At 52.5% G+C, this 13,607-nt stretch overlaps 1 protein-coding gene across 5 annotated transcripts in view; it reads left to right on the top strand.

Annotated features, from left to right (window-relative positions):
• Nucleotides 1–13,607, top strand: part of ZC3H4 (zinc finger CCCH-type containing 4) — a 41,296-nt gene that overhangs the window by 23,925 nt on the left and 3,764 nt on the right. For all 5 annotated transcript variants that reach the window (XM_029203834.1, XM_029203805.1, XM_029203813.1 and 2 more), the window contains 4 exons: nt 764–875; nt 1,657–1,766; nt 10,447–10,811; nt 11,037–11,380. In XM_029203834.1, the coding sequence (XP_029059667.1) occupies nt 764–875; nt 1,657–1,766; nt 10,447–10,811; nt 11,037–11,380 (931 nt within the window). The remainder of the gene's footprint in view (nt 1–763; nt 876–1,656; nt 1,767–10,446; nt 10,812–11,036; nt 11,381–13,607) is intronic.

Genomic DNA, 13,607 nt, shown 5'->3' with positions numbered 1-13,607 from the left:
CCTCTCAGAATAGTCTGGGAATTCCCTGGTGGTCCAGTGATTAGGACTCTGCACTTCCACTGCGGCTGGCATGGGTTTGATCCCTGGTTGGTGAACTAAGATCCTGCATGCCGTGTGGTGTGGCCAAAAAAAAAAAAGGCCTGGGGCGGGGGCGCAGGGGCATTACAGGGCTGGTACAGTTGTCAGTGGCACCATGGGGGACCCAGGTTCCTTCCTACTTTTTATTCTGGCATCTTTAAGCGTGTGGCTTTTGTCCTCATGGTTGCTTAATGGCTGCTGTGCCTCCAGGCATCATATCCAAGGGCTAGGAGGAAGAAAACTGTGTGAAGGGATTTTTTTAAAAATCAGGGCAGTATTGTCTTCCCTTGGGAGTTTGGGGTTCTATTAGAAATTGGGGTTCTGTTAGGAAGAAGCATGAAACTGGATATTAGCTGTTATGCAGCATGTTAACAGTAAATGAGTAAGAGAGGCGAAGGCAAGAGGAGGAAGAGTTAGAAAGAAGCAGTGAAAGGCAGCAGAACGGAGCCGGGAGGACTGAGGACATGGGGGAGGGAGGCAGGGGCAAGAGAAAAGGCCACACACTTTGGCAGAAGTTTCAGGTTGGTGGGAAACTGCATTTCTGTGTCTGCCTTTCCTGGGCCTCCTGCCCTTTCTGGGGTCGGGGTGGGGGTTTGTTTCTGTCGTTGGTCCCTGTGTGCTTCAGCAGTGACAGAGCAGTACTTCCTTTTGCAAACAGCTTACCTTTTCACTGCTTCTCTTACAGGGAGACCACTGTAATTTTAGCCACGACATCGAGCTACCAAAGAAGCGAGAACTGTGCAAGTTTTACATCACCGGATTTTGTGCCAGAGCCGAGAACTGCCCCTATATGCATGATATCCTTTGGTGCCCACATTTGATCTAATTGAGGGTGCAGAGCTCCTTTTCTCCTTATTGGTAATAACAGCTGATCTTCACCATACTTTCGCTCTGTGTGCCAGTACTGTGCCAAGAGCTTTGTGCATCCATCTCTTAACCCTCACATCTGCCCTGTGATGGGTCTGCTCTTCCTAGTCTGCAGATGACTAAACGGAGGCACACACGTTATATGTTCCCTTTACATATACAGTTGACCCTTGAACAACATGGGTTTGGACTCTGCAGGTCCACTCAGATATTGTTTTGTTTTCAGTAGTAAATACTGCAGTACTACACGATCTGTGGTTGGTTGGATCCACAGATGCAGAACTGAGGGCGGAGGATGGATTACAAATTATACTCAGATTTTCGACCGAGTTGGCACCCCTAACCCCCATGTTGTTCAAGGGTCAAGTGTACTCTCGAGACTGGCTTATACCATTGTCTGTTATCTTTCTGAGACTTTTCAAATGGCTGTGTAACCATGGGCAAATCGTTGAACTTTTCCCCTCTTCCTGTTGAGTGAGGATCTGAGGACACAGCCTCAAGGCCAGCGTGGTGGGGCGGGAAGCACTACAGAGTGGGGATGTCGAGAACCGGGGTCTCATCTTGGGTCAGCTACCAACCTGCTGTGCAGCTCTGAGCCAGTCACTTCGCCTCTCTGGGCCTCAGTTTCCTTGTCTCTAAAACAAAGGGGCTTGGATTCTGTCCTTGGGTGGGTTTCATGAGGTGAGGCATTTGCCTTAACTTGCCGTGAACGTGATTTTCCGTGTAAGTTGTACCACACGACCGGAAACTGCATCAACGGCGATGACTGCATGTTCTCTCACGACCCCTTGACCGAGGAGACCAGAGAGCTCTTGGATAAGGTAATGTCCAGGCTGACAGCAGCCGTAGCTAATGGGGACCAGGAGGTACGCCTGCCACGGGCCTGGCACTGCAGCCCGCCTGTCTGGCCTCTGTGCAGGACCAGAATCCCCAGTTGCGTTGATTGGAGCTGGGCCATGTTTAGGAGGAAATGGGGACTGTATTCTCTGCAGGGAGAATTGAGGTGATCACACGTGTGTCTTCTCTCCGGCCGGGACGGCTTTCCCTGGAGGGGCGGCTCCCTAAAAGGAATGTTGCATGGTGTGTCTCCAAACATACCTTGTGATTTCTTAACTGTCCTTTAGAGAGAGCCCGTGGTATACAAAGAGGAGGTGAGACTTCAGATGGGTTCTGTTTTTTAATTATTTTTTAAGTTATTTGTATTTTTTATTTTTGGCTGTGCTGGGTCTTCATTGCTGCGCGTGGGCTTTCTCTAGTTGCGGTGAGCAGGGGCTACTCTTAGTTGCAGTGCGTGGGCTTCTCATTGTGGTGGCTTCTCTCTTTTGCGGAGCACGGGCTCTAGGCACGTGGGCTTCAGTAGTTGTGGTGCCTGGGCTCTAGAGCGCAGACTCAGTAGTTGTGGCGCACGGGCTTAGTTGCTCCGCGGCATGTGGGATCTTCCCGGACCAGGGCTTGAACCCGTGTCCCCTGCATTGGCAGGAAGATTGTTAACCACTGTGCCACCAGGGAAGTCCCTGGATGGGTTCTGTTTTGATGGAAGGGTCAAACGTTTCTTTCCAAGTCTTAAGGATTCTTTTATATAGTAGAAAAAGTATGGGGCAATTGGAGGCTCTCACGATGGGGAGACTTCCTCAACAGTGAGGTATTAGGGCTTCCTTAGCAGCCAGATGACATTTGAAACTCATCCTCATGTCTGTTGTTCTCCCTGAGGAGTCAGGCTGAGGACTTTGGGGCCCCCAGTTCCTGTCCTTGATTTCCTGACATCCATCACTGGGTGAATGGGTGCGAGAACACGTGTCCTTTCACATGAAGGCTTTCCTGCCTTCTCTCTGGTTCCCAGAAAGTTTAAGGAGATTGGCTGTTTTTTGAGAATGGAAAGAATCGGTGCCTCAGCCAGGTTCAGGAATCCACCCATGCGGGCCGGGGCTGCCTGAGGGGTTGAGGGGAAGCCCTGCACAAGCAAAGCAAGAGAACGTCCACTCCTCATTGGGAGAGCATTCATGGAGAAAGTTCTCATCTTTGCCAGGCCCTTTGGCCTGTTATCCTAGGAATAGGGTTTTGTAACTGGTAAGCTGTCTAGAATCTGTGAGTCATTCACAGGGTAAGGAGTGGGAAAAGTCATGGCGACTTCATTTCTCATTTGAAGAACTAAACAGTCTGTGACTGAGGACTGCCCCCTGCTGGTGGTTCAGAGTTTGCTCTCTAGACCAGTGCTGTCCAGTAGGAACACCACAGAGCCACAAATTTAAATTTTTTAGTAGCCACATTAAAAAAGTAAAAAGAGGTGAAATTAGTGCTACCAGTATATCTTATTTAACCCAGTATATCCATGTCCAAAGTACCACTTCAGCAGGTAATAAATGATGAAATAATCACGATATTTTGGGGTTTTTTTGGGTTTTTTTGGTACTAAGTCTGAGGAATCTAGTGTTTATTTTCTGCTTATAGCACCCAGTAGCCACACATGGCCAGTGACCACTATATCGGACAGCACAGCTCTAGACACCCTAATAAAAACTCAAAGCAAATCAAGGTGGCACGTTTCCATTTCTGGTCACAAACATTTTGAGAGTATCAGTAGCATCCCCTATCTAAAGTCAAGTCTCAGTAGGTTAAAAATGAGTGTTGAACCTGGAAAAACCATTCCAGAATCGAATGTGGGTGGTCAGAAAGTAAAACTTGAACCTTTACAATGGGCCCAGAGTAACCCTGATAAACGTGTGGGGTCAGCCATTTCCTTCTCTCCTGGACAGAGTTGCAGCTTGATCAACTAGAGCTGGGGCCTGAGGCTCCTGGGCAGCCCTTGGGTCCAAGCTGTGGTGCCACTTAGGACAGGGCCTTCGTCATCCTCTCCTGAAATGTCTGTGCTCTCTCTTCCACCCTTTTCTTCAGCTTTATTTTCTTGCTTCTTGGTGATGTTTCTGTCTGTCCAGATACATCAGCTTCCAACCATCCACTCTAGGTTTGAGACGTGCCTGCCTTTGGGGCTGTCAGTGACTGTAACGTGAGAGTGAGTGGCAAGAATAAGGCAAAGAATTCCCTCCACCTAAATTCCTCTGTCAGCATTATTTTGCCCCATTTGCTTTATCACTTTGCTCTCGTTTATTTTCTTTCCTTGATCCATTTGAAAATAAGTTGCGTACATTATGGTTCTTTACCATTAAATCCTTCAGTTACTGTTTTATACATATACTGTTTTATACATACACTGTTTTATAGTCAGGTTTGTCAAGGTATAGTTTGTATCCAGTCTAAAAAAAAAAAAGTGTCCTTGTTTAGTTCTGTTAATTTTTTTTTTTTTTTTTTGGCTGCGCTGGGCATCATGCGGGATCTTAGTTCCCCAACCAGGGATCGAACCCATGCGCCCTGCAGTGGAAGCGCAGAGCTCTTAACCACTGGACAGCCAGGGAATTTTCCCTAGTTCTGTGAATTTTGACAAACACAGAGAGTCATGTGACCACCTCACAGTCTAGGTAGAGGAAATTCATTCTCTCACCCCCAGAACCCCTCCCCTTTTGTAATCAGTGCCTCTCCCATCTCCAGACCCTGGAAACCACTGATCTGTTTTCTGTCCCTGTAGTTTGCCTTTTCAAGAAACTTATATAAATAGATATATGGTATGTAGCTTCTAAACATGTGTGCAGTTTATATAGCCTTTTGTTTTTTGTTTTTTTATAAATTTATTTTTTAAATTTATTTGTTCACTTTGTTGGGTCTTTGTTGCTGTGCGTGGGCTTTCTCTAGTTGTGGTGAGTGGGGGCTACTCTTCGTTGCGGTGCGCAGGCTTCTCATTGCGGTGACCTCTCTTGTTGCGAGCACAGGCTCTAGGCGCGCGGGCTTCAGTAGTTGTGGCATGTGAGCTTCAGTAGTTGTGGCTTGTGGGCTCTAGAGTGCAGGCTCAGTAGTTGTGGCGCACGGGCTTAGTTGCTCTGCGGCATGTGGGATCTTCCTAGACCAGTTCTCCTGCATTGGCAGGCGGATTCTTAACCGCTGGTCCACCAGGGAAGCCCTATAATAGCCTTCTGAATCTGCTGTCTTTCATTCTGCATAAGGTGTTTGAAGTTCATCCACATTGTTGCAAGTATTGATAGTTCATCACTGTTTGTTCTTGAGTAGTACTCCACTCAGTGTGGATGATCTGAGATTGTTTATCTAGTCACCAGTTGAAGAACATTTGATTTGTTATCAGTTTGGGGCAAAAGCTTAGATTTTTTTTTTTTTTTTGTCCACTCCGTACAGGATCTTTGTTCGCCTGTAGGATCTTAGTTCCGCAACCAGGGATTGAACCCGCGCCCCCTGCAGTGGAAGCCCAGAGTCTTAACCACAGGACCACCAGGGAATTCCCAAAGCTTAGAATGTTTAACAAATGGACATGAGCTTATTTCTTATTTCCTTGGCCCATGAACCTTGGCCCACATGTCTGTGTGTATCCGCAGGTGTGGCCGTCCTTTTCCATTGAGAGGATGCCTTTGACTTTTGGAAACCCGGGAATCATTCAGAATCAGTCCTGGCGGGGGAGGTTGTGGGACCCAGCAAGGCCCTGGTTGTGTGGTGTGAGGGAGCTCCTTGCTTCAGAGAGGCCCAGGAAGGGGCACTTGGGAGTCTCTAGGGATAGATGTGCCGGAGGACTGCCTGGATGGTTTGGGTTCAGCTTTTCAGGGTGGGGGTGGGGTGTTGACATCTCCTATGTATCTTATGCATCAGTGTTCTGGGCTCTGATGCGATTCAGCCCCTGCTTTTGAGGCAGCACTTGCGGCCCAGTGTGGGTGGCGGGTAAAGAGAGAAGTGCAGGGAGCTGGCTGTGTCCCTCGCGGGAGTCCTCGTCGGGGTGTCGTGGGGTCTGCGTGAGGGGTGAGGGGGGCGAAGTCCTGGAGTGGGAGCCCGTCGTGAGGTGAGATTTCTCCCCAGCGTGGAATGAGTGTGGAAGCCCCAGTTGTGGGGCACAGTGGGGAAGCAGAAGTGACGGGACTCAGGGAGGTGAGTGTGAGAGAGAGGGTGCCCACCTTGCCTGGGGACCAGCGATACGCTCGTAGGGGCTGTCCTGTGGGCCAGTGCTTCAGTTCGTTTGGTCATTGAGTTCATTGCGTGGCCCAGTGTGCTGAGCACCGTGCCGGGCCAGGGTTGGCAGTGGAAGGATCACCTCAGCCTCTGTCCCCTGCACAGGGGCCATTGGCTGGGTGTTCCCGAGTGCTGAGAGGTACAGAGATGTGTGACCCTAGTCTCGGGGGCGAGGGGAGTGTGGCGCATTTGGTGGAGAGGAAGTTGTGGTCAAGTTTGTTCCTGTTTAATGAGGTATAACGTCCTCCTTAGGTTTTGCCTACACCTGAGGGCATTTCGTTGCCATTGAGAGGAGCTAGCAGTGCAGGGCTTTGGCTCTGTGACTGGAGGCTGCTCTGCCCGAGTGGGAGTGAGTGCAGAGAGGCTGGGGCAGGGTCCCTCTCAGAGAAGGTGGGGCCCGGGCTGGAGGGCGGGGCTGAGCTGGGCAGCAGCTCCTGGGCGGAGTTTGGGGGTGGGGATAAGAGAAGGGAGGGGTGCAGGGTCCCCCCTTCACAGCCCAGCTAGTGGCCTGCGGAGGAGCAGGAGGTGCATGGAATGAGGTGCGGCCAGATGGAGATGGAGATGGTACCCGTAGCTCTGGCCAGAGAGGTGGTGTGGGAGCCCCAGCCGAAGGTGGGGAGGTGGAGGGGCAGCGGAGCTGGGAGGCAAACCCAGAGGAGCACCAAGCAACCGGGTAGGCCCGTCAAAGCCTTAACTCCTTTAGTCCCCTGTGCCCCACCCTCTGGAGCCCGGGGAATGCAGGGGAAGGTGCGCTTGTCTGTTTTCTTTTCTCATTTATTTAACAAATGTGTGGTCACGCCTGCTTTGTAGCAGGCACTGTCCTGGGCACCGGGGACGCAGTGGTGAGGAGACAGGATCCAGTCATCAGGTAGACGCCGATTACACACTGGGATCGGGGCAGTGGAGGGAATGTGCAGGGAGCCCAGAGACCCTCAAACGGGCTGCCATGGGGGGAGGCTCAGTGAGGAGGTGACACTCACTGGCCCCAGGTGAATAACAGGCAGGAAGGAGGGGCGAGGGAGGCATGTGCTGAGCTGGGGTCACAGTGCGAGCAACAGCTACACACACGGTTGAGGGACCAGAAGGGGCCAGCTGGCTGGAAGGGAAGCGGGCGGAACGTGGGGCAGTAGAGCAGTCAGGGCTGCCTCTGTGGCTGCGGCCCCTCCGCCGCCCCCGAGAGCAGTGCTAAAAGACACCACGAGGTGCGGGGCTCTCTCAGCTAGTCTCGGGCAGTGTTTGCCACACTGTGGTGGACACGTGTGAAATGTGGTCCTAGTTCAGTGGGTCCCCCTGTGCTGCTGGTCCACAGACAAACCACACCTTGAGTAGCAGGGCTCTAAGGGAACAGATGTTTTCCACTGATCAGACTTCCAAGTTTTCCATCCCCTTTGAAGCCAAATTCTTCTTGGACCCTGCGTCCCTGGGTCCACATACTGTTGCTGATGGTTAGGAGAGAGAAAAGCTGGGAACTGCCTGATACCCGCCGGGAAGTCCTGCCTCTGCCACCCACGCCGCCACCACTGTCCCTGGGCGGGGGAGCAAGAGGAGGGATTGTCTTGAGCAGCGCTGAGGCTGAGGCGCCGGGGTGTCTCAGAGCCCCCGTTAGGGTCCACTAAGGCATGTGTGCCGAGGTCCCCAAGGCCACCTGGGCCCAGGTTGGACAATTTGCTGGGGAGACTCCCAGGGCCGAGCTGGCTGAGATTTAACTCCAATGAAAGCACACAAAGCAGAATGCACAGAAGAAAGGCAGGCGGTAAAGGCTGAAACCAGGCACCAGCTTCCAGGAGTCCTTGCCCCCTGGAGTCACACGGGACGTGTATAACTCCTCAGGTTGTGACAGAACGCGTAGAACGCTGTCCACCATGGGCGTGCAGTAGAGACTCAGTCAGTGCCCAAGGTTTTTATTGAGGGCAGCCTCTGCCTGGCATGTACCAAAATCCCAGACTCCCAGAAGGAAAAGGGGTGTTCCGCAGAAAGCATGGTGTTTGTGCAAAAGGTTTAGACACAGTGAGCCCCTCTTAGCAGTCAGGGAATCCTGGGAACCCTCTCGAAATCCAGGTTCCCAGGCACCAACCAAAGGCCAACATTGCAAGCTGGCCTTCCAAGAGAAGCAGGCAGGCCTGCAGTGTTAACTTCTGCACAGGATCCTAATTGGTGAGACGTTCTGCTTGAATTCAGACTTTGGAATTGTCCGTCTACCCTGTAACAGGCCTTATGGTGGGCCCTGTGGGTCTTGCCCTTGTGGAGTTGGTAGTCATCGGGCCAGGAATAAACAAAGATACAACTAAATGTAAAATCTTACAAAGCTTGGGCAGTGCTTTCAAGGGAGCTAATGGTGTTCCAGTAGTAAATACAGGAGACCTGGCCAGTCACTCTGAGTTGACCTTTAATAAGAGACCCCAGCAATTGGGGGATACGGAGCCATACATTAAGAATGGAGGGGAAAAAAAAAAAAAAAAAGAATGGAGGGGAAAACGAATGCCTGGGGAGAGGCCTGGTCCAGGCCAGGACCCTGCTGGGGAAAAGAGCTTAGCTGTCCGCAGAACTGAAACAGAGCTGGGTGCTTAGGGTGGAGGAGTCCGCACACCATAGAAGGAAATGAAGCTTCCAGGGTGCTGTGAAGTCCTCCCCAGACACCCAGCCCTGCTGTCAGGCCCTGTGGGTCCTCGTAAGTGATTGGGTTTTGATTACAAGTGCGGTGAGGCGCCCTTAAAATTCAAACAGAACAATGAACTTTTTTTTAATATAAATTTATTTTATTTTTATTTATTTTTGGCTGTGTTGGGTCTTTGTTGCTACGCGTGGGCTTTCTCTAGTTGCGGTTAGCAGGGGCTACTCTTTGTTGTAGTGCGTGGGCTTCTCATTGCGGTGGCTTCTTTTGTTGTGGAGCACAGGCTCTAGGCGTGAGGGCTCAGTTGTGGTGCGAGGGCTCTAGAGTGCAGGCTCAGTAGTTGTGGCTCACGGGCTTAGCTGCTCCGCGACATGTGGGATCTTCTCGGACCAGGGCTTGAACCCATGTCCCCTGCACTGGCAGGCGGATTAACCACTGCACCATCAGGGAAGCCCAGAACAATGAACTGTTAATCAGCCATGAAATAGATAAAATAGATGAAACAGCTACAACATGGGTGAACCTTGAAAATGTCATGCTAAGTGAAAGAAGCCAGTCACGAAAGTCCACAATATTATAGGATTTCGTTTCTGTGAAATGTCCAGAATAGACAAATCCATAGAGACAGAAAGTAGATTGGTGGTTGCCAGGGGCTGGGAGGGAGCAGGGCATGGGGAGTGACTGCTTAATGGGTATGGCGTCTTCTTCCGCGGTGTTAGAACTAGATAGAGATGGTGGTTATACAACATCGCGAATGTACTTAATGTCCTTGAATTGTCCACTCGAAAATGGGGAAATAGTACATTGCATGTGTTTTGCTGCCAAATAAGAATGGCTCCCCTGTCAGCTGTTCACCGAGAAGGGATGTGGCAGTGGTATGGGGCGATGACTTCTGACTTCTGTGCCAGAGAGGCTTTGTGGTCATTGGCCTTATGCTGTAAGGCAGAGGTCCCCAACCTTTTTGGCACCAGGGACCGGTGTTGTGGAAGGCAGTTTTTCCACAGACCCGGTTGGGGATGGGGGATGGTTTCAGGGTGATTCAAGCGCGTTGCATTTATTGTGCACTTTATTTCTGTTTTTATTACATTGTAATATATAATGAAATAATTATACAACTCACCGTAATGCAGAATCAGTTGGAGCCCTGAGCTTGTTTTCCTGCAACTAGATGGTCCCATCTGGGGGTGATGGGAGACAGTGACACCCAAAGTGTGTTGCTTATGTCCAGTCTGCTCCGTAAGATGCAGCTTAATTGTCACTTGCCACTCACTGATAGGGGTTGTTTTTGTTTGTTTGTTTTTGCGTTGATAGGGTTTTGATATGAGTCTGTAAACAACCGATTTATTATGGTCTCTGCAGTCAGACCTCTCTGCTGATGATAACCTGTATCTGCAGCCGCTCCCCAGCGCTGGCATCACCGCCTCCGCTCCACCTCAGATCACCAGGCGTTAGAGTCTCATGAGGAGCACGCAAGCTAGATCCCTTGCATGCGCGGTTCACAGTAGGGTTCATGCTCCTGTGTGAATCTAATGCCCACGCTGATCTGACAGGAGGCCGAGCTCAGGCAGGAACGCGAGCAACGGGGAGTGGCTGTAAATACTGACGAAGCTTCGCTTCGCTTGCCCGCCTCTCACCTGCTGTGTGGCCTGGTTCCTAACAGGCCACAGACCAGTACCAGTCCGTGGCCCGGGGGTTGGGTACCACTGCTGTAAGGGCCTTGGAATATTGAAGAGTTACCCTCAGCAAATTCAGCTCTCATCCCCGGAGGAGTGCATTCCAGCCCGCCTCCTCCCCTGTCCTTACTCTCACTGTTTTGTCCTTCTGGCCCGCAGATGTTGGCTGATGACGCAGAGGCAGGCGCTGAGGATGAGAAGGAAGTTGAGGAGCTGAAGAAGCAGGGCATCAACCCCCTGCCCAAACCTCCCCCTGGCGTGGGCCTCCTGCCCACCCCGCCCCGCCCACCTGGCCCTCCGGCCCCGACCTCTCCGAATGGCCGGCCCATGCAGGGTGGCCCCCCACCCCCGCCCCCGCCCCCGCCCCCGCCCCCCGGCCCCCCTCAGCTGCCCATGCCTGTGCATGAGCCGCTGTCCCCACAGCAGCTGCAGCAGCAGCAGGACATGTACAACAAGAAGATCCCCTCCTTGTTTGAGATCGTGGTGCGGCCCACAGGACAGCTGGCTGAGAAACTGGGTGTGAGGTGAGTGCCTGGGGGCTCTTCTGGGCTCAGCCAGGCTCCTCTGTGCCAGGGCCCTGTGGCCTGGAACCTAACCAGGCCAGCATCCTGCCTCTCTCCAAAGCCCTCAGTGGCCTGGTCTGGAGCCCTCTGTTGCTCAACCATGCGCAGGCCTCTGTGTCTCCTCAGGGATGTGGCTGCCACCCTTCCTCTGCAGCCCTGCTCACGGGCACCATTTTCTCCTTCCAGGTTCCCTGGACCCGGAGGACCCCCAGGACCGATGGGCCCCGGGCCCAACATGGGACCCCCGGGGCCGATGGGGGCCCCAATGCATCCTGACATGCATCCCGACATGCACCCGGACATGCACCCTGACATGCATCCGGACATGCACCCCGACATGCCAATGGGCCCTGGCATGAATCCTGGCCCGCCCATGGGACCTGGCGGCCCTCCAATGATGCCCTATGGTCCTGGAGACTCCCCACATTCTGGAATGATGCCCCCCATCCCACCAGCCCAGAACTTCTATGAAAACTTTTACCAGCAGCAAGAGGGCATGGAGATGGAGCCAGGACTCATTGGGGACGCAGGTATGCAGGGCTCGCAGGGCTCAGGGTGGGGGCCAGCCGGGGCTGCTGGGGTCTGCACAGTGGAATATAGTCAGGAAGATTTGGTTTTTCTTCCTTGGTCTGAGTCTTTGAAAACATGAATCCAACTCCATCTCTGTCCCGTGAGTGGTTGAACATTTTCAGTGACGTGGGATTCACTACCCTGTTGAGTCTAGGAGGAGTGTTATGATTACCATCACTATAACTTACTTAATTTCTGTAAGTTTTGCTTGGTGTGTGTGGAGTGGGAGCTTGGGAAGTTAGAGGGATGGGTGTGGAATGGTGTTGAACTTCAAGGCTGAGGTGCCCTCAACCAAAGCGGCCTCCTTCTGGGGTGGTTCTTGGCTTGGAGCTGCCTTGCGACTCTGCTTGTTCTGTCCCCACAACTGACCATCTTCCTTCCTCCTTTCCTTCCTTTCTTACAAAACGAGAACATGTGTTGGTAACAAACTAAACGTCCGACAGTCGGGTGCTTGGGTGACAGTGCCGCATCAGTAGGAGGCGGTGTGCAGCCCTCAGAAGGATGAGATGTGTCATTGCTGCCAGGGGCCAGGCGTGCTTCTAGGCATGGGGTCAGAGCAAGCAAAGCACGTAGTCCTTGCCTTAACTGCATTTGAGTGGAGGGAAACCGACAGGAAATGTGTAAACAAGGGCGTCAGCTCGTTTCGGCATTGGTCATTGCTGGCGGTGAAATGGGGCACCGTGTGAGGGTGACGGGTGGAGGCCGGGCCGGCTGGGTGCGTCACAGCCAGCAGAGGCCTGTCTGAGAGGTGAAGGCGGGGAGAGAGTCGTGGGCTTGGCTTAGGTGGCAGCTGCAGCAGGTACGGAGGCCTCAGCCAGTCACCTTGTTTGTGGAAAACAAAGGTGTCCATGTGGCTTGGAAAGGGAGGACAGGGGAGAGAAGTCCCAGCACACAGGACCCTGCGGGCCATGGCGAGGTGGACTCGGTGGAAGAGTGACGGGGATAGTGGAGGAACACAAGGGCGATGGATGCTAGTAGGGGCCGGAGGGGAATCTTGGAAGCATGTGGGCTGCCCTTGAGTCGCCCTGGGCAGAGGTGAGGTGGGTGGCAGCCGGGAGAGGACAGGGAGCAGCAGGGCTAGGTTTAGAGGTGGAGCCATAGGGCCAACGTGACAGGGTGGCAGGGGCGGGTGGGGATGCCAGCTGCGGGGCAGAGGCGCTCTGGGTGTTCATGCCGAGCCAGGTTGGTGCAGGGCAGCACTTCTGCTTTGGCCACATTAAGCACGAGGTGCCCGTTTGACAGCCATGCAGACGTCAGGAAGCTGACCAGGCTGGAGGTCAGTGTGAGAGTCTTTGGCATCTCAGTAGTGTTCAAAGGCACGAGAGCAGGTGTTTGGGGCAGGGAGCCAGGTGAGTGCATGTTCTCAAGTGAGAAAAGCAGGCGACCTGAGGGGGCTTCCTCCCCCTTTAAACAACGTGTGTGAAACGTGCATGGAAAAGGTCTGGGTGGGGAAGAAAACCCGAAAGTCTGTCGAGCTGATAACAGTTGGTATCTCTGGAGTAATTCACTCTAATCCCATATCATGAAATCTCCCTTTTTAGTACTATTCAGTTGTTCTTAATATATTGAAAATAGCAGAACTGTCAAGTAATTCACTCTTGAATTCCGTGCAGGGGGGACTGGGTGGGACTGTTGTTTAAGGAGTGTCCCCAGCTCCAAGCCAGGGTGTGGCTCAGAGCAGACTCGCCCATCAAGTTCACATGTTATGAAGTTCAGGGGCTAGAAGAAAGTGACCTTTCACTTTTTGCTTTATACACTTTGTGTATGACATATTTGCATATTTAATCACTTTAATCCTGAAAGTTTACTTCAAGTTACAGATTCACTTTCTTGGTAGTGCTGGCCACATTTTGGCTGCTCAGTAGGGGAGCCACATCACACGGTGCAGATAGGGGATATTTCAACCTTGCAGAACGTTCGTTCTGTGGGACAGTGTTAACTGGACTTTGTCTCCGACCCACACATGCGCGCGCGCACACACACAAGTCTCCAGGCGTGTCGTTGAAGATCTGCCCACGGTGTTCCCCTCGTCTTTGGCTCTGACTTGGGTAGCATTTGTGAAGGGAGGTGGCTAGTGCCGGGCGCCTGCCCGCCCTCCGAGAATGAAGGCAAGCCCTTCCGCCTTGTGCTTCCTAGATGCTGTATGGGAGAAACACCCCCGCACCTCGTCCCTTTAAATGCAGCAGC

Source organism: Monodon monoceros, unplaced genomic scaffold (assembly GCF_005190385.1).
Source record: "Monodon monoceros isolate NGI ecotype Baffin Bay Population unplaced genomic scaffold, NGI_Narwhal_1 Super_Scaffold_10, whole genome shotgun sequence".
Classification (NCBI taxonomy): Eukaryota; Metazoa; Chordata; class Mammalia; order Artiodactyla; family Monodontidae; genus Monodon; species Monodon monoceros.
Note: the sequence above shows the minus strand (reverse complement) of the source record. Positions and strands in the feature narration are given on the sequence as shown.